The following is a 20,097-nucleotide window of genomic DNA, read 5'->3' as shown; positions in this document are numbered from 1 at the left end:
GTCGATGATCAGTGACAACTGGCTTCCTATCTGACTGACCCGGCTATAATCCGAGTAGCCATATCCGCTGGGGAGCAACAGCATCGCATTCGGCTGTTAATGCCACTGATTGCTAATAAATTGAAAACCATTTCAGCACAGACACGGCCCGCAGGCAATAGGTGGCAGAGGATTTGCACTCGCCGCCGGACCCACCTCGCATGGGGATCAGGAGGAGCAGAAGCAGGAGCAGGAGCAGGACGAGGGGAATCCGAATCGAAATCGTAGTCGGAATCGAAGTCGAAGCCTCGTCAATGAATATGCAAAAACAAGGCAAACAGTGAATAAAATCAAAATAAAAACCCATTTATCAACACGCATGGCGTGGCCCAGGTCGTGGACGCAGTCTATCCATCGCCGGCACTGGCGGTGGTGGACAAATGTGAGGCGAAGCTGCTGGGGAAGCCGTTGGCCACGTGTTGGCCAAAAGGGAAAAGGTCACAAAAGCAGGTTAAGCTGCTTTTTTTTTTAAATAAAGCGCACAGCACGTTAATGCCCACCGACTGGCAGGACGAAAAGGGAATACGGCCAGGACGCGGGGGGGGGTCTCATCCATAATAATCCTGTGCCACTTGCAGCCGGGCCACGTGCGAACCACTCCGCTGGCGACCAACGACTGCGGACCACTGCTCCTGCCGGTGCCAGCCGAATGCCAACGACATCGCACGATTGCCTAAGCCGAGCGCCCACGAGCGTGGCACGAAGTCAGTTCGGAAACGGCTTCGGCTGGCGCCGAGCCACACGATTGGTGATGGCTTCGGCTTCGGCTGGCAATGCGGACAGTGGCCGTAATCCGTTCGCTGGATTTTTTGAATTAGTTGCGTGTGGTAGCTTGTTGACATCAGTACCGGGTACCGGATGCGGATGCGGATACGTGCGTGGCCCGCAAATCTCTCGCCAAATCTCGACAAGTCCAGACTTGACGCGACCCGCAGTTCATAGTTCATAGTTTATAGTTAAGAGTTCAGCTGTTGTTCAGTGGCTGGTGTGTGACATACCCATCTGACATTTTTTTTTTTGTCATCACTCTCTTCTGTCCAGCTGTGTCCGGTTTTCTTTTTTTTTTTTCTTGCCCGGAATCACGTGTGTGTTGTTTTGAGTGCGAGGTGAGTGATTTCGTTGGTTTTTCCTTTCGCTGAGGCCCCCGCAACAGTTGCCACCTCAAACTGATCAGCAAACCGAACCATCCAAACCTCCAATCCAAACCCAAACCCAAAACAAAGCAAAGTAAAACAAAGCAAAGCAAACCCAACCGAACCCAACTGAACCCAACCAAAAACCCAACTAAACCCGGCTGATAACTGGCTAAAACCTGACCTGCGGTCCTCGATTGCCTGCTGTTGGTGGACAGTGGACGGTGGGCGGTGGATTTTAGATGTTGGATCTTGGATGGTCAACGGTTGGCCGTTCAGCTAGTTTTGTGGTCGCTTTGACGTGGTCGCGGGCAATTTGAAAGCCAACACCGAAACGCCGATTACGATAAGTGCAGTCGAATTGAAAGGAGGCGAAGTGGATGGGAATGGGATGGGAATGCGAATGGAAATAGGAATCATCATCATCATCAGCAACAGCAACAGCAGCAACAGCAGCAACAGCAGCATCAGTAGCAGAGGCAAAAGCAGATTGGAAACTGCAAACTGCAAACTGCATTCGCTTTCCGCCTGATGTTTTATTTCATTTTGCCATTCGCATTTCGCTTTCTCATCCTTTGTCGTCCTTTTCAGTTTTAGTTGCCAGCAATTGCCGCTGCCAGTTTGCAATTAAAGACCAGCCCCATGCAAATGGCAAATGCGAGTGGCTGAGGCGCTAAGGGACTAACTGAAGGACTAACTGAAGGACTAACCGAGGAATAACCGAGGCATAACCGAGGCATAACCAGAGGCGAAAATATTAAATACTAAATGCCAGCTGCCAAGGGAAAGGCAGTTGCAGTTGCAGTTGCAGTTCAGCCCGCCTGTTGCCGTCGCCTGTCAGCATTTTGCTGAAGTCACAGTGAAGTCCCAATCGCAGTCCCAGTTGCCATCAACATCGCCATCAGTGGCACAAGCACAAGCACCAGGACCAGCACCAGGACCCATCTCCCTCAGGTGTCCTGAGCGACCATCCAGCCACTTTGAGTGTGAACAGGTGAGTGACAACGTGAAAAGTGATCCAAGAGGGATGCTAGCCTGATCGCAGGTGGGTGGTGCCATGTGGGAGCATCCTTCCCGAAAACAAACTGAGCCCAGAATTAAGTCGGAATACAAGTGCGCCTGGGGGTTTTCAACCGAAATGAAGCAGATCCCAAAATGTCCTTTTTTGTAACATGAATTAAAATAAACCTAGTATGCTATAAATATTAATTAGAGCTGCTCACACTTTTTACCCGAAAAAGAAGAAAAAAAGCTATTGAGTTTCTTTTAACTTGTAACTTAATTGTGTAAAAACTTAAAGTAATTATTGCGCTTTGCTCAATTATTGAGTCTCAGTAGTGGTCATTTTAGGCATGAATATTTAATTACAGAAATATGGCAGCCACCTCCCATAACAATTTTCAAAGCCAATAGCGCTATGAGGCTCACTCACTTCAAGAAATTCTGATATATTATATTTAAATTGGTACCTAAAATAAATTAAATTTAATCTTTTAAACTAGAGCTGCTTTTTTACAAGGCAACTCTAGTAAAGGTCTGTAGGCCATGGTATCAATCAATTTACTCTATTAAAAACAATTTGACAAATTTGTAAAGTCTAAGCATAGTTGTGGGTGGGTTCAGCAGCTCGTTCCACTCGTTTTCTGTTTCTACGGATGCTTTATGCTGTTGATTTACACAAAAAGGCTAGATTGTCTGTGGTCCTGAGGGAGTCGCACTTTTGCCGCTCTGGGCCATTTGTGCACCTAATGCATAAAACAATGTACAATATGTTAATTTGCGGGAATACATAAATGTTGATATGTTGATAAACGGCTAAAAAAAATAAAAAACGAAAGTGAATCGTCGTGGTACTCGGATAACACGTTTCTAATTACTTTAGGCCTTATCCTGACAATTGAATTTGCTGTTTTTCCATGAGCTATTCATATCTGTGAAAACAAAAAAAAAAAATGCTAATTTAACCAAGCCCAGCCCTACTTTAAAAGCTCCTTTTAGAAGAATCGGACTTTTCCTCGCTCTGTTGATCCTCATCCAGCAGGAAGATTGTCTCGCTGACGATCGGATAACAGCCTTCCTCCTCCTCGTCCTCATCCTCGTCGCTCAACATGGGTCGGTATGGATTGTGCAGCCCGAACTGTAGGATTTCTGCCAACCTATCGTTGTTCCTGGCCTCGTCGATGTCCTCGCCGTCGGTCTCCACCTCCGAGTCACTGTCGCCCTCGCAGCAGAGGATCTCGTGGGCCAGCAGGGAGATAGTCTCTTCGCAGAAGTCTTCCTGCTCCTGCTCCTGCTCCTGCTCCTCCAATTCATTGTCCGATTCTCCGGCCAGCAGACTGTACATGCTCGTCTGGGGACTGGTGTCAGGGGCGGCCACTTTGGAGCTCGCATCTGGATGGGATGTGCTGTTCGCTATTAGTGGAACTACATATATGGGGATTGGTATATGGTAATTGGTAATCACCTTCGCTATCCGTATCGCCGCTGCTGGTTGGCTCGCTTTCGCTAGTGGAAAGATCCACCTCCATATGGGCTTTAGAATCGGCAGTGTCGCTGGCCATATTCGATTGCGTCTAATCCCGAATCCTATATATCTGTACGTCCATGTGCTGTAACTCTCGGTCAGCCTCCGACTGTCTAACTGCCTCCCGTTGTGATTCCGAACTTGTTTCCATGCGTGCTGGAAATGTTTTGCCCGGCAAATGCTACTCGGATTAGGTTTGGGTTTCGGTGCTTGGGTTTGGGGGCTTGGGTTTGGGATTTTGGATTCGAGATGGGTGCAGGAAGCGACAGTGCCAGCACGTAATGTCCTGGCCGCTTCCTCCCGGGACGGTGAATTAAATTTTATTCCAACTGCAATGCCCTTAAAGGCAAAGGCAACAGCAAAGGCAACGGCAGAGGTCTTCGAAACGGAAAATGCCACGGAGACAGGGCCAAGATGGAGCCGTAGTTGGAGACCGGGCTAACTGCGGCATCGTCACAGGCCGCAGGCCGCGCTACACATGCACACATTGCTTGCCGAAAGGACACAGGACTCCCATGGCCACACACACACACACACACCCGTACGAGAACGCGTACATGAACTGGCTACCGCAGCAAAGTTACATTTGAAATTTTATTTCCATGGCCGGGGCTCAAATGCAACAAATAAAAACGAGCCACGGAGTTGCCTCTGACCCGCTTCCTCTACTCCACTTCGCTCCGGAGTCGCTATCATTGTATCACTCTGATCTGGGCCAGGCGACACGCCTCCTCCGCCTCCTTCGCCTCCTTCGCCTCCTCGGGAATCCCACACCTCCGTTGCAAGGACATCCGGTGGGAAACTCGACCACAGCGTACCAAGCAAGCCACTTAATAGGGCAGACCCAATTTGCCGGACAACGAACGGCCTTAATGCAATTTATAAATTGATATTAATTATGATGAGTGTAATTACCATGTCGATGGTGCGGGAACACATATAATAAAATTTTTTGTTTTTTTAGCGCTACTAATTAATTTCTGCCTATCTTCTATGTTTATTTATTACTTGCGAATACAAAAAAAAAAAATTCACAACAAGTAAACGCACTAGATTTCAAGTAGGCGTATAGTCCATCTACCCAATAAGTACTCCGTATTTGTACCTACATATCTTAACTATAACTCTAGTGCCATTAACTGTTTTCTACATTTTTATATCTAAGCCTTCTTTTTCTGCCAACCTATTAAACTAATATACCCCAAAGCCAAAGTACTGGTTACGAACTTTCGCCCGTTTCCATTTCCATTTCGCATTGCCCACTCCACTCGCATTCCCTTGACCCAGGACCGAGGATCAAGCCCAGCCCGGACTGGGACGAGAAGCACGACCAGGACCGGGACCAGTACCAGCACCACTTTGGCGAGCCACAATTTAATTTCTGTTTTGGTTTCGGTGCAGTTTTTTGCAGCAGCTCCAGTAGTTCTGTAGCTGTTTCGCTTTCTTCTGTCTTCTGTCTTCTGTCTACTGTCGACTGCCTTCTGTCTGTTCCGAGGCCTTCCGGTCGTCAGAGGCAGTCGTTTTGCGGTTCGTCTTTGGTTTCGCATTGTGTCGCCTAAAAATTTTCCAGGCCCGGCACAGTCATCCATCCAGTTGCAGCTCCTACCATTTTCCCTATCCAGCTTAAAGCGTGCTTTCCCAAAGTGAAATTCTGGGTGGGGAATGGAGCGCACTGCGTTAACGAACATAATAACCCTTTTCTCTCTAATTACACACCAAATTTACTACAAACGAGCAATAAAAATCATCCAAGCAAAATCTCTGCTCCGGCCACTGAAGAACCCACACATCCACCCATCCAACCATCCACCCATCCAACCATCCAACCAAGCAACCATCCGCCCATTCGAGGAACCCCTTTCACTTGGCGTTTTCGCGGCGCTTAAATGCAAATGCTTTTTTCCCATGCACAGCACAAAAAACATTAACAACAATGACAATAAATGAAAGACATTAATGCTAAGCGATCCGCATCTTGTGCCCGACCCACAACGACCCACCATTCCGCGCCCAGAAATCCGGAAATCCAGAAATGGAGAATGGGCATGGGAATGGGAATGGGAATGGGACAGGAGCTCGACGTTGATGACGATTGGCGACAGTGACATGCTTGCCGGCAACAGAAGAAGCAGGCGAGGGTCCTCGACAGTCAATGAAATAAAATTAAATAATTATGAACGGGGCTATGGAGGGCAGGGTGTGGGTGTGGGTGTGGGTGTGTGGGTTCGTCGAGCCGGATTCAACTTTTATCATGTCATAATTTTTGGTACAAATTCCATGTCCTGTCGAAAGTCAAGCGGGGTATTACACTCACTCTCCGCACGTGTGTCTTTAATTATTTGAAGTTCGCAGTGCTCACAGTTTCATATATGTATCTGTATCTAAATCTGTGTTTGTATCTGTATCCGTATCTGCATCTGTACTGTAGCCCGGTAGCTGCCACTTAAACCTCGCTCAATCACTCATTCACCCGGCAGTGGCGCAAATTTTACGCGACGTAATCGTAATATGATTATCGTGCCACATAATCCCCCTCATCCTCATCCTCATCCTCTTCCTGTCCTGCTTTATGTCTCTCTGTGTTTGCGTGTGTGTGTCTGTGTGTGTGTGTGAGTGTGTGTGGGTATGCGTTAAATAACTTCCTTCCGGTGGCGACAACATCCAAGCGACTCCGTGTCGGGGGCATACTCGTGTATCCGCTTCCGCAGAATGATGCCGCAGAAATGCTCCAAATCTCATATCATCATTTACGCAGTAATTTTTAGAAGCCAGCAGGATGATGAGGTCTTGTCCGACCCTGAAACCCCCTACCCCGATCCCCTGAAATTATCCAATTCAAGCACAGGACACTTTGGCAGCTGCATCACCCGGCACCCGTCACCCGGCACCCGTCACCCATTTCCCATCCCGACTATCCAGGGTTCCATTCAGTAGCATTGCCATAATAAACAAAGCTTCAGCTCGCAACTCATGCAAGTCAACTTCCACCGACGACTGCGAACTGTGACTTTGGCTTTGGCTTTGGCTGCGTGTTGAGGGCACGTCCATCCCTCCATCCGGATGAGAAAGGGAGTTGCAGACGGGGCAGAATGGGCAGGAGATCGTGGTCGGGTCTGGGGCTTTTTCTGCTCGCCGAGTGTCCTTATTTTAATCTCGACACAAGTTAACAGCATTGTTGGCAGCCGCGTGCCATCCGTGAGCTTTGCTCCTTCGTCCTGCCGCTCTACGGCTCTAACTCAACATAATGCTCACAGCTCGGCATTCATCCCAACCACATCGCATCGCAACGCTGCTCCTTTCCACAAGCAACACAAGCAACACCACCACCAGCACCGCCAACTCCCTTGGAAAAGTACTGGCCCTAGTTTCGGTTTCAGCTACCGGATTCCAACGCCCCCATCCCCCATCCCCCGCCCGCCATCCTGGTCGTCCTTCGCATCCACATCCTTGTCATTAGCAGTTAGCATTCAGACGACGTCGTCGTCTACTTCGTTGGCTGTCGCCTGCCGTTCATAATGTTATGATGGCTAAAAGCTAATTGCGTTTGTCTGTGTTAGTTGCTGACATTTGGCCTCCTCTCATCGTCCTTGCTCCCGCCACCTCCGCCGCCTCCGCCACCTCCGCCACTTCCTCCACTCCGTCCACTTCCCCGCACTTCGGCTCACTTGTGTAACCTCTCGTCTCCGGCGTCGACGTGGCGGCATTAAGTGTCACTGGAGTGCGTGATCCTTGTAAGTCGTCTAGTTACACATGTTTTTATAACCTGTTTTCCAGCAGTACCCTGTTGTCCCGACGGCAAGCGCACCAGGGTAGATTAGTTGGGCGCAAAGCAAGCAGATTGATTTAGGATTGTGATTGCAAAGTGGTTCCTTATCATACAAAATAAAAAAATAAACGGATAGTAATCTTTCTATTTACAATCGCAGATTATAAAACTAGGAAATTCCCTCTACTCGAGCGCTATCTTACCTTTATAGTTAATGGATATAGTTACTGTCGAACTCCGCTCATCCTTGGCCGTAACTGCGAAAGTTCCCTTTGTTTCGCCATCGTCATCGTCATCGCCATCGCCTTTTGTCATTGAAGTCCGTCTACGGGGCTTTCCAGAGAGTCCTTGCCTGTATCGTCGGCGTGTCCTTGGGGACTCGTTCAACTTATTGCGGTTTCATTCAGACACACGGCTGTGTGTGGAGTCGGCTCAAGTGGAATTGAATGGAATCGAATTAAATCGCTTAATCAGCTGAATGCAATGACCGAGTAAAGCCCCTATGACTCCACACCTGTCAAGATGCGACGGGACGCGTCCGCTTATGACTGACAAATCACCAAGTGAGTCCACTCAGTCCACTGGAGTTCACTGGCTCCAACGAGCTGACAATAAGAAGTGTCATCATTAACGAACATCGGGCCCGCAAACATTTATCAATGGCAAACAGACAGTGCGGGGCGGGCAAACAAACAAACAAACAAACAAACAAACAAACAGACAAACTGACAAACCAACGAACCAACGAGCAGGCGGACAAACAAATGATGAGGCCGAAACGAAGGCGTCAGGAAGTTTGGCAAATTAAATCGGTGCTTAAAATATCCCTGCCCGGAGTGGCTGTTGTTGTGGAGCGGGAGGGGAGAGGAGAGCAGGGGAGAGGAGTGGGCGCCCACCCACAGAGTGGGGGGAGGTGTGGATAACCGCAGTTGGGACTGAATCCTCTTGGGGATGCCTCAACAGTTTTGTTTCCCATCATCCGGCGAAATCAAGCAAATCGTATTAAATAACAGTTAATTACAAATACACACGAGCCGGCCAAGGACCCAGATTGGCGCCAGGACCCAGGACGAGACCCAGGACGAGGCTATGACCCACCCACCACCATTCACTCGCCCACTAACCACCATTCTTAGCAGCACAAATCCCATTCTCATTCCCATTCCGCCCACCCATGCCACCCATTTGCGAGCAAAGTGTTTTGCTAGGGAGCCTGGTTTGGGGTCAAAGCCAAATGGTTGATGCTGAATTAATTAATGATTCACTTGAATGATTGATTATTTGACTAAATGATTGAATTATGCGATCGACCCACCAGAAGAGCAAAAGAAGCATAGAGAATGTGCTGTAACCTTGGACCTTTGCCCAATTAATTTGCCAGCAACACCAATAAACACGCCCACACATCCCACTTCACTCATGCCACATGTGGCATGGGCATTCTATTCACACGCCCCAAGGCGAAAGCCAAAAACCAGAAAAATGCCAACAAGTCGATGACTATCCCTGTCTTTTTGTTTTCCCCTTTTTTTTTTGTGCATTTTTTTTTTTGACAAATTGATCAAAGTCGTTGATTGCTGAATTGAAGGGATAGAGCGAAGCACAGCAATTAGCTTTATATAGCTTTATTTTCATATGATGGTGATATGATATGACTTCTAAGGGAGACTCTAATCCATTAGATAAGAAACTATTTTCAGTACGATTAACTAAATTGTATCTATATTAACGTAATGTTCTTGTTCAAAGAGGCTTACGTATGGAAACCAAAGAATCCTGACTTTAAATTATCAATTAGTTATTAAATGCTATACAGCTTTACTTCGTTTAGATTATTTAATCATAAATACTTTAAAACACATTATGGCATACATTATGCCATATTTTATGTTACAATATGCCACTTGCCCCTAAATCCCACCACGAACATATTCAACATGTGAGAAGGACCTTCGGTGATCCAGCAACCAGATGGAAGACTGAGCCCTCCTGCGGCAGGTTTTGGCTGCCATGGTGGGAGGTCACGCACTTGGCTTTCATGAGAATATGGGAATATGGCCAAGATAAGATGCTTAGATGAAGATGGCGTCGAAGTCTCAGCCATTCAAGCCTGGCCACACACGGCCAAGGTTTTTGAGGAGAGCCTGTGGAACTGGTAGTGGAGCTGGGAGTGGAACTGGTAGTGGAACTGGGAGTGGAATTGGAAGTGCTAGTGGTAGTGGACTTGGCAGTGCCGTTGACAGCCACAAATTTTGGCCTGCCAAAGCAGTCCGCAGCACAAAGAGGCGTTGAGGGAGGAGCAGGGAGGAGCAGACAAGTCTGAGCCATTTCGGAGCCACAGGCTGTTTCGGGGCATGGCGTCTTGTGGGAAATCCCTTTCCCAGACGGAAGGATGGGATGGGATGGGATGGGCAGCTCAACTGTATTCGTACGTTTATGCGAATTTCTCTATGCAATTTGAGGGGCGCTTTGCGGTTTCGTTATCGGCTTGGAGACCGGTCAGTTAGCAGTGTCCGGAGTCCAGAGTCCAGAGTCCAGTGGCCAGTGACCAGTGGACCAGTGAAAAGTGGACCAGTGACCAGGTGGACGGATCCTGGACCTCCACTCCGCCTTATCAATCTGGCCATCATCATTGCTCGCTCATTGTCCTCGCTCGAGTCGCCGTTTTTAACTGCCGGGGGTCTTGGTTAACAAACATTTCATAATTTGATTAGTGACATTTTGCACAGGCATTTGGGCGAAAAGATAAGGAATGCACACACCAGCACACACACACACATGGCTACTGTGGACATTGGGCACTGGATATGGGTGTCTGGATATGCCTGGCAAATAGCCAAAGTTGCAATTAAATTAAAGGATGCGTCGGACTCGTTTAGCCACCTTGCCAGGGATGTAGCCGATTGCCAGTTACAGGAAGTGTATGCGGATGAGGAACAGGAACCGGAACAGGAACAGAAACAGGGACAGGAACAGGAACAGGAACAGAAACAGAAGCAAGGACCGAACTGAAGCGAATTGGTGCACTGCCAGTCGATCGTTAATGAAGTGTCCTTCGAACAGGACATTGCAGCTTAAAGAGCTGCAACCGCTGAGCATCTAATGCATTCGCCTTCCGGCTGCTTCGGCACTTCGCAGCTCGCAATGCGTGTGCCCTGCCTGCCCTGTGGTTTGGTTTCTGGAATTATCCTCATGGGTGGATGGGTCCGTGTTCGAGGACCACCTACGCAGTGCCATCGAATAGCTACACTACGCCACTCCACACCACTCCACTCACAGATGGCAGTCCCATCCTTGAAGGACTTGCTCGCTCTCTCTCCAGTGCGCTCCTTACTCCGCGCCCTTCGGCAAATAATTCCATTTACTGGCTTCTTTTTTTTTTATCACTTATCCAGTTAAAGATGTTTGTTTTATTCGCGTGCTTTTTATTTATTTCCTATTTATTTTCTCCTCTATCTTGTTGCAGCTGCCACAGCTAGCCAGCCTGTGAGTTATGACCCCGCCAGTTGCTCCTCCCCCACCAACTGGATCGCTCCGCTTCCATGCAGTTAACAGTGCAGGAATCGGGGGAATTAGCAGCAGTGTACAGACAGACACAACTTGGAAAACTTAAATAAACTTCTCTATTCAAGCGAAACGCACACAAAATACGTTTCGAAATCAAACCATTTGGGAATAAACGCTGCCCCCCCGAAACCAATAAAGGCGTTTTTAAAACAGCAGTAACTACTACTACTGATTTACTACTACATATTACTATTTGCTGCAAAGTAATGACTGGAGCTTGAGCGCACATGATACGCTTATTTTCGGTATCTGTAATTATGGTCAACTATTTTGCTTTTGAACTCTGTTTAGAGTTTAGAGTTTAGAGGAAGACCAACACCTTCTTCTAGTCCCTCAAAATATTAAAGTCATGTCTCGACTGCCAAACAGCTTACACATTCTGCTGTCATGACACGACTGAATGCCCAACCAGAAACCAAACACAGCTTATTGCTTTTGCTTTTGCTTTTGCAGATAGTTTACGAAGTCCTGGATATATACGCACATCTTAGACATCAATTTTGCCGCACTAAGTTAGGCGAATGGTATTTGGTTGCTGCTGCATATACAATATAGTATAGTAGTATAGAAATAATCTGTGATTTCCCAATAAAACTTATTTTCAATGCAGAGCACTGCTATTTGTTTTCATTATTTTCATTTAATAAACTCTGGCCTGTGAATGTTTCAGGGCTGTGACCTACGACGCTGCTTTCGATTAGATTTCAAAGTTTCCTCTCACAAAAAAGAGTTTCACCTTCCTGGCATTTGGCAGTTGGTTATCGCCGTAGTTTACCCGGAAATAATCCCCAACTGGGTTGGTCAGAAGGAGAAAACTGCTGAAACTGCTGAAACTTGAAAACAAACGCAATTGGCGGTGGAAAAGAATTAGGGGAAAATTTAAGGAGAGTGTAAATTGAAATGTTATTTATTTATTTTGAAATTTTAATTTTGATTTTCATCTTTGGTTTATTTATTGGCACATGTTTGCATTCATATAGGGGCCAGCTGCACTGATTGCTTTCGTTTTGATTTCAATTTGCGGATTTCGTTTTTGAATTTTAATCACCGGCTTTGAAATGAATGAGAAGTACGCCTCTTCTAATCGCACCATCCATCAAAATTGATTCACTCGCTTTGTCAATATTTTCCTGTCAATTCTATTCCCTAATAGTTTCAACTGTTTCTGTAAAATTTCGCCAAACAAACATCAATTTGAACATTTAACCTGCGTTTTTCTCAGCTGTTTCACTTTAGCGCTAATGATAATGATAAAGATCACAATATATCACCTATTAAAGATGATACACTACATTTTAAAGGGAATTTCACTGCAAACCTTCCAAGAACTTGAAAAGAAGTAATAGAATGACCACACTGACATTAGCCTGCTCTCGCTGCTTGTGTAAATTAAATAAAATGCTTAATAAAATTGATTGATTAGTTGAAAATGGCAGACGATGTCGTCAACACAGGGCAAAGAATCCGCCAGACAGTGGGAAGGGGCACGGGGGTTCTGGATATCCTGGTGGCCACCACCACATATTCCACATGTTTGTTTAAAGGCATTGATGCCCGGCTTGATTCCTGTTTCAAGTGGATGCTAAGCCATATCGCAGACTCGACTCGACTCCCATGCTGAGCTCGTCGGTTCCTTCTGCCACATTTGCGATTCCTTTTGCCATTGTCCTGATTCCGCACACACACACACACAGAGACACACACACACACACACACACACACACTAGTGAGGAGTAGAACTCACTTACGGAGCCGATGGAGTCCTGGCAGAATGGAGTTGGCAGCAGTTGGCATACCCGTCGTCCTGCCGCCGTTGCCTGTGCTGCTTACACAATTGTCTGTACATTATTTGAGTTTGTGCTGGCATTTGTTATTTTGCTTTATCCTTTTAGATGAAGGCAACGCAAAGTAATGCGATTGCATGGGACGGAAATAGATTCAGATTCGGGTTCAGACAAAGCGGGCGGGACGGCAAGTCGCGAATCCGGGGAATCCCCATCTCTATCTCTATCTCCATCCCCATCCCAATGCACATCCAACTGACATACCCATCCTGCACTCGGCGAGAAGGTAGCCAAGAATCTGGTAAAAAATGTATGTATTTATCGCCAGCAAGTAGCACACAAATCCCCGCCTTTCCTGCGCGATTTTTAAAACTGCTGCCAGCCGAGTCAGTCGAATAATTCCATTGATTTCCCACGGAAAGTTCAGGTTTTCGGTATGCAGTGCCCTTCTATAACCGAAAGGTTACAATCGAATGCCATTTTCCAGGCAAAAATAAAACACATTTCAAAAGATTTGTTTCAAATTATGCAGAATAATATAGAAAGCAGTGGGAAATCGTTACCTTACCTCTTACATCCAACATTTTGATAACACTAGTTTACATGGCTTAACATCCTTACTAAATTTATAATAATAATAGATTATTCAATGTTGGGAGATCTATATACAATAAAAATTCGCGTACTGAAACTGTGGCTTCTGCCTTGTATTTATATTATATACTTTCCAGAAAGAGTACCATCCCATCATGCTTTGTACATATGTATATTGAAGTATTTAGAGCAAGATTGCCCATAATTATCTCAACAATCCTGATGCAGATGCAGATGCATCTGTGAGTTGGACTAACCAACTGGGCAATAGTTAATTTTGCAGCATTTTTTGCTTGGCCTGCTTTGTTGATTTTCAATTATAATGTCACGCATTTATGCCTGCGCTTGTTTATTATTGTGCTGATGCTGATGCCGTTCGCTTGCATTCTGCATTCTGCAACCTGCATTCTCGAATCCGAGGCTCAACTGCTCAGTTGTCCTGCCAGCCGGCCAGCCAGCCAGCCAGCTCCTTTTTGCCATCCTCGGTGTCCAATTAAAAGCCGATGCTGCAGCAAGGATTTGGAGTCTTGTGGACGATGGGTCGTTTGGGGTTAGGAGGGGTTAACTCCTTTAACATCAGGTGCTCTGCTGGTTCGCAACTCGCATCTCGCATCTCGCAGCTTGCAGTTCGGAGTTCGGAGTTTGGATGCCGGACTGCTTGCATATTTGATTTGTGCATTTAAACATTTCAAACAAGCTGTGTCAACCCAAGCCCACCATCTCAGCCCGGTGGCAAGTGCAAGCGACATTGCCTCATTGCAAATTCTCTTTAGAGTAATTTCAGTTATTATATTGCTTTGGCTTTGTTCATCCTTGTTCGTCCTGCTGCTCCTGCTGGTGATTTTGCTGCTGACGATGCTGATGCTGCTGCAACTTAACTCCTACCTGGGCATTATTTATTATACATGATTAACAAGGGGCTATTTGGAGAGCGGAGCCGAGGCATCGAACATTTGCATCTACATTTGCATCTCTGCCGCCTGCCTATCTGCATTTGCAGCTCAGATACTCAGATACTCAGATACCCAGATACTCAGATGCCCAGATCCTGAGGCTGGACTTCCATCCCGGCTGTCACATCTGGCATTTGTCCTGTCACCTCGTCCCTGCCCCGCCCCGCCCCGCCTCCATCCCCCTGGTCAGCCGTCTTCTAATCCCGGCATAAATGTTGGATGTGTCGAAGGCTTTGAGCGGACAATCCGGAAAGACTCAGCCTGCCACAGGCGAACCAGCAAAGAAGCGAAATTAAATGCCACCTGCGGCCTGGCCACAGTGAAGCCTCGAAAGGCGGACCGGACCGCAGCAGGCACTGAAACCTCAAGCTTAAATCTCTATTGTAGATATTTATTGCACAGACTTGACGTCGGATTATCATTTTCCAAGCATTCTATTTCTGCTTATCTTTGTTTCGGAATCTTCAAGCTAATTAGGAACTAATGGAAAAAGTTCAAGTTTCGGATAAAGCTAATTATGATTTTATGTTCATAGCAAGATCTATAATGATAATCGTTCTTTTGAGCGTATAGAAGTTAAGTTAAGTTATTGTAAATAAAACTAGTAATCCCGAATGCAACTGCTTGATAAAAGCTGTACTTTAATATATTGTTCTTACACTTAAAAGTAATTACTCTGGCATGTAAATTTCAAACAAATAAACAATACAGGCGACCTTGAGTTTGCAATTCCCCTCCAGAAATATTTTCCACATCACATTTTTGCATGCCATCTTAATGGCCGTGTGGCCAAAGTGATTCCGATATTCAAACTGACGTTTGGGGCGGTTTTCGAGAGAGGATCTGTCCGCTTTAATTAAAATATAACTGCTGTGTCCCGTAGCTGTCAAAGGCATAATTGGCCCGCAACCAACCTGATTGATATAAATGAACGAGGCTTATGCTTAAATATTTTAGTGGCCCACGTGCTATGTGCCCTTCTATATACATATGTACTTGACACGAGTACATACTTGTACATACTCGTACACAGTATGCATCGCAAAGTCCAGGAGTATTGTATTGCAACTGAGTTGGAGTAAGCCATAACTTTTAAGTGTCGCATTGCTTCACTCTCGGCCTTTGGACTTTGCAACTGCAAGCTGCGAACTCGAACTCGAACTATACTAACCCATTCCAATATTGTTGTGCCCCAATATCCAACATCCAAGCAGCATCTATATCCACCTCTTGCTTTCCATCTCTTGCAGTTATTGGCATGCCACGCCCCCGCCCCCGCCAGACGTAGCAAAAGGGGCTGAAACAGGAGCAGGAGCAGGAGCAGGAGCGGGAGCAGGAGCAGGAGCAGGAGCAGGAGCAGGAGCAGGAGCTGGAGCTGAAGCCGGAAGAAGAAGCGTAAATAAATATGATAAAGCTTAAGAATATATAATAAAGGAGCGAGCGGCAGAGGAGGGAAAGTTTAAATGAAATAACGCAATATAAAAACATAAATAACTAAGGGAAGTGCCGAGCAAGAAGAAGCAGCGAGGAGGAACCCAGAAAAGTAGGCAACAAAAGCCGAGGCTGCCGAGTTGAGCAGTTGAAAATCTACGCAGGCTGGCAGTGAGGCGCATCCATTTGGCCCACCAAAAGCAGGAGCAGAAGGCTAGAAGAGCAGGAGCTGGAGAATCTGGCCCAGAGGAGGAGCAGTAGGAGCAGGAGGAGCAGTAGGAGCAGGAGGAGCGGAGCAACTGCAGCCGGACAAGAGAGAATAGAGCTCAATTACGCCGCCAAACTGTCGTGTCAGCAACAACGTGAAATGTGCAATTCCTGGCTGGTGCTCATAATTGCGCTCTCCGTTGTCGTCTGCCTGTGGAACTCGCAACAAACCGAAACATCCAAATCATGCCCAGCCGAGTGCATCTGCTTGTCCCAGACTCAAGTAAGCTTAACAATCTACTTGTCCACTTGTCTACTTGTCCACCCACCCAGCTCCAAATGCCGTCAGTATCGGGAGTTTATGGTAGGTAGGTTTGCACTTTGGGGCAGCCTAGCACAGTGGATACGAGATATCATAGCATTCGTAGATAGATGGCACACAGGCACTATGTACACATAATTGTTTTGCAGGAACACTGGCGATAATCAATCGAATGGCTTCTGTGCTGAATGCAGAAAATGGATTTTGTGGCAAGACTCCAGCACATGGGCTCACCACCAAACAGGTTTCCCATCCGATCCATATAAGCATTAGTATTAGGTTCTCCGAGCTCAGTCAACACCAATTACCTAATTACCCAGAGCCACACATATGGATGCATGCAAATGATAACGAAGTGACTGATTCATTAATATACTCTCAAAAGACTTGATTTAATGAAAGCCAAGGATTAGATTGGGGTTTTAGGCCAAGTTTTAGCAGTTTCATGATTTTTAATTGATATTCCTAATGACTTGTTTCATATTACGTATATTAATTGTAGTAATTTTTTTTTTGAAAATTATACTGAGCTGAAAATATTTACATTAATATGTATAAAAGATTATAAGTAGAAGATAAATGTTAAATAGGTTCAGATAAATGTTTGGTTCGATATACAAGTTTTCCCTTCCAGTTTTAGTAGAATTAGAAAGTCATAGAACCGAAATTCGTAGTAATTTCCAATTAAGTACTAGATTATTAAATGAACAAATGGCCAAAAGTGCACCTGTTGGGGTCACCACGGCTTCACATTTCCATTTCAAGTTGGAGCACAGTTCCACAGTGCGATGGAGTTGTATGCAGAACCTTCAACATCGGGAGCTCCGGAAGTGCCAGTGGTCAAAGGAGGTGGCGCCAAAGACAGGACTCTGGAAAAGAGGGAAGGGAGAATGGAGAATGGAGAGTGGAGAAGGAAGATGGAGCTGGAGCTGGAGAGTTGTAGAGTTAGAGCATCGGGAGGATCCCTGGGGAACTGGTGGTCATGCAATGGCCACAGCTGCTCGTCGGCCTCGTCGGCGCAGTGAAGAGCTGAGAGAATTAATCGAAAATGCAGGGAAATGGTTATTTTCCTCCTTGTTTCTGCGTCTCTGTCCGTCTGCCACGCCCCAATCCCGTCCAGCCGCAACCGCCCCCCGCATTTTTGTGTGTGTGTGTGTGTGGCCGTATTCATTGGTGTCCCGCGAGAGCCTTGGAGCACGCTTAATGCGCATCCTTATTACCAGAGGGAACGTCGGCATCGTCATTTCTACCAAATTGAGAACTTAAGTGATTTCATTATTCCGGATTATAGACAATGCAATGATTTACCCAGCTCTCGTTCTCCACTTATCTCTGCTTTCCGCTCTCCACTCTCCCATCTCCACTCTGCGCTCTCCACTTTGCGCTCTCCACATTTCTTGGTTGGATTTCATTCTGTTTCTGGGAATTGTGAGCCTGGCTAGGGGCCTGTATCCTTTCGCAACGCTTAACTGTAACTGTATTGAAGAGGCGAAATTAGTTCAGGTCCCTCTCTCCCCATCCCCCCACCCGGCACCAACAAAAAAAAGGCACCAAAAGTGTAGCACACTTTTTGGGGTCACCCATTCTTTTTCTTCACCGTCGCCCCCCGCTTCTTCCTCCAACGAACACAGTGGCAGTTAAAGTTCAGCGAACAAGCGACTTTTTAACCGAGTCGCTTGAATTCGCGACTGTAAATGCATAGAAACGAAATTTCATTAAACGGCAAAGAACAGAACAGAACAGAACAGAACAGAACTGAACAGAACAGAACAGAACAGAACAGAACAGAACAGAACAGAACAGAACAGAACTGAACAGAACAGAACTGAACAGAACAGAACAGAACAGTACGCAGCGAAACTGAGGCAAAAATAACAATCCTGTAGGGGGGATTGTACTGGGCGAAAGGGAAAGGTCCTTGGCAGGACATGGAAGTGGAGAGCCAGGGAAAGAAACTTTTAATTCGTTCATTTAAAAAGGTGAAGCGTATGAAAATTGTGCAAATGTTACGCAAGAAGTGCAGCCAAAGTTGGGCGAAAAACCAGGTGAGCAAAAGGAAATTCGCAAGCGGGGACCGGTGGTGTCTTGTCTTCCCATTGTGGGTGGCGGGTGGTGGGTGGTGGTAATGGGGCTGGGCGGGGGGTTGGGGTCAAGAGGGACGTGACAGGCGATGGACAGTTATGCACAGTTACTTGGCGACCGGAAAGGGAACCTGTGGACTCTGGTCCAATAGATACACTCGGAAAATGATTTCTACTTCAAGCAACCATTTTAATTTTGTAGTTAGGTTGAAGTTTTTTGTTTTAATGGATTTTCATAGCTCTCGTGGAAATTGTATAAGCGAAAGCATTTAAGATTATATTAATGGGTATTGTGGAATTCTATGCATGATATGAAATGCTCAAAACTAAACCCAGATTGGTTGAATCTGAACTCGGTTCAGAAACGTTTCCCTTAAGATCATTTAAACAGCGTCTAATTCTTTTTCTTGAAGTGCAAGCCAAGAAAATTCCTGGCAGGGAAACGCACACATCAGCACACATAAAAGATATAAAAAACGAAGGCTCAAAGCAGAATGGCCAAGGACGAAGACGAGGATGAGAACGAGGACGAGGAGCAGGGCGGCGAAGACCAGGGACGAAGGATGTGCAAAGAACAATGCTAGACAAGGGTCTCGCCAGTAACCAGTAACCACGGACTCGCTCCGCCGCCGAAAACAAGAATTCGATTTAATTTTATTTTCAGCAATAAAGCCACAAATTCAATTTTCGCGCCACGCATCAAACAAAGTCGCGCTCCCCGGTCCTGCCTCATCCTTCGTCCTGCGTCCTTTAACTTCCGACCACGGCATCTGGAGACCCTCCTCCGATGCGGCGTCTGATCTGATTGCCCAACGGCTGTTAGTTGCCACGGAGATGGAGATGGAGTTGGAGTTGGAGTCCACGGCGGTATCAATGGCGCCCACGGGAAAAGCGGGCGGGGAAATGTCATAAGGCAGGAAAACACAAACTGATTAAGAGCGAGAACCTTTGATGAGTCGATGAGTCCGCTGACAAAGCTAACTTGCCGCCCCGGCGTCTTCATTTCCATCATCTCCATCTCCATCTTAGTCCCCATCTTGAATAAATGTAACATCAAAAGGTGACCCGAACAATGTGACAGGATCTGTGTGGGTGTGGGCAAATTTTGTCGATTTGGCGGAGAAGTTGTATAATCAAAGAATAACCACCATTCACATTAACCCATTTCGATTTCAAAAACTTATTTCACTAGTTTTCCTTTTTTATTTTCAAAAATAAAATTCGCTACTAACCTATACATAAATGTACTTATCATGCTCGGTAGAAAACTGATTATCATTTTATGATTATTATGAAATTATTATGATTTATTATGAAACACTTTTTTAAATGCCATTACATTCAAATGTAATGTAACTCTATGAATGAGATTCTTATACGAATAGTAGAGAGATGAAAAGGGATAAGTAAGAATCGGAACATAACGAGTTACCAAAATTTACATCGTTGTTAGTCAGTTTAGTGATGCGTTCTAGATTTTATGAAATGCATTTATATTGTTAAATAAATATTGATAAATCACTGTCTGTCACAAAAACCGATATCAAAATTTTTGTATGTTCGTCACTTATGTTTTGCCTCTTTAATGAGTTAATAAATGTTCTTGTAAGCATATGAAGAAGTTTCCTGGCTGGTCAAGGATTTTGGACTCACCATTATATTTATTTGCCGATTTAAGTCCGCACTCAAGAGAGTA

General features: G+C 45.9%; 2 protein-coding genes across 4 annotated transcripts in view; one reads left to right on the top strand and one right to left on the bottom strand.

Moving 5' to 3' along the window:
- The first annotated feature begins 851 nt into the window (after positions 1 to 851).
- LOC6526064 (chondroadherin) overlaps positions 852 to 20,097 on the top strand; it is a 29,559-nt gene continuing 10,313 nt past the window's right edge. The window contains exons 1-3 of the mRNA XM_039373831.1: positions 852 to 1,145; positions 1,764 to 2,166; positions 15,611 to 16,281. Coding sequence (XP_039229765.1) covers positions 16,159 to 16,281 — 123 coding nt within the window. The 5' untranslated portion in view covers positions 852 to 1,145; positions 1,764 to 2,166; positions 15,611 to 16,158. The remainder of the gene's footprint in view (positions 1,146 to 1,763; positions 2,167 to 15,610; positions 16,282 to 20,097) is intronic.
- LOC6526067 (histone-lysine N-methyltransferase SETD1B) lies at positions 2,722 to 3,879 on the bottom strand. Of its 3 annotated transcripts, none has more exons than XM_039373835.2 (3): positions 3,637 to 3,879; positions 3,050 to 3,584; positions 2,722 to 2,987 (listed from the first exon to the last, which is right to left on the bottom strand). In XM_039373835.2, the coding sequence occupies exons 1-2, from the start codon at positions 3,731 to 3,733 to the stop codon at positions 3,154 to 3,156; spliced, it is 528 nt and encodes a 175-aa protein (XP_039229769.1). In that variant the 5' UTR covers positions 3,734 to 3,879; the 3' UTR covers positions 2,722 to 2,987; positions 3,050 to 3,153. The 3 variants fall into 3 exon arrangements, with proteins under 3 accessions (XP_039229769.1, XP_002101884.1, XP_039229773.1); XM_002101848.4 differs by having other exon boundaries at positions 3,050 to 3,563; positions 3,637 to 3,872; XM_039373839.2 differs by having other exon boundaries at positions 3,050 to 3,577; positions 3,637 to 3,718.

The sequence above is a fragment of the Drosophila yakuba genome, chromosome X, assembly GCF_016746365.2.
Source record: "Drosophila yakuba strain Tai18E2 chromosome X, Prin_Dyak_Tai18E2_2.1, whole genome shotgun sequence".
Taxonomy (NCBI): Eukaryota; Metazoa; Arthropoda; class Insecta; order Diptera; family Drosophilidae; genus Drosophila; species Drosophila yakuba.
This window is presented reverse-complemented; position numbering and strand designations above follow the sequence as displayed.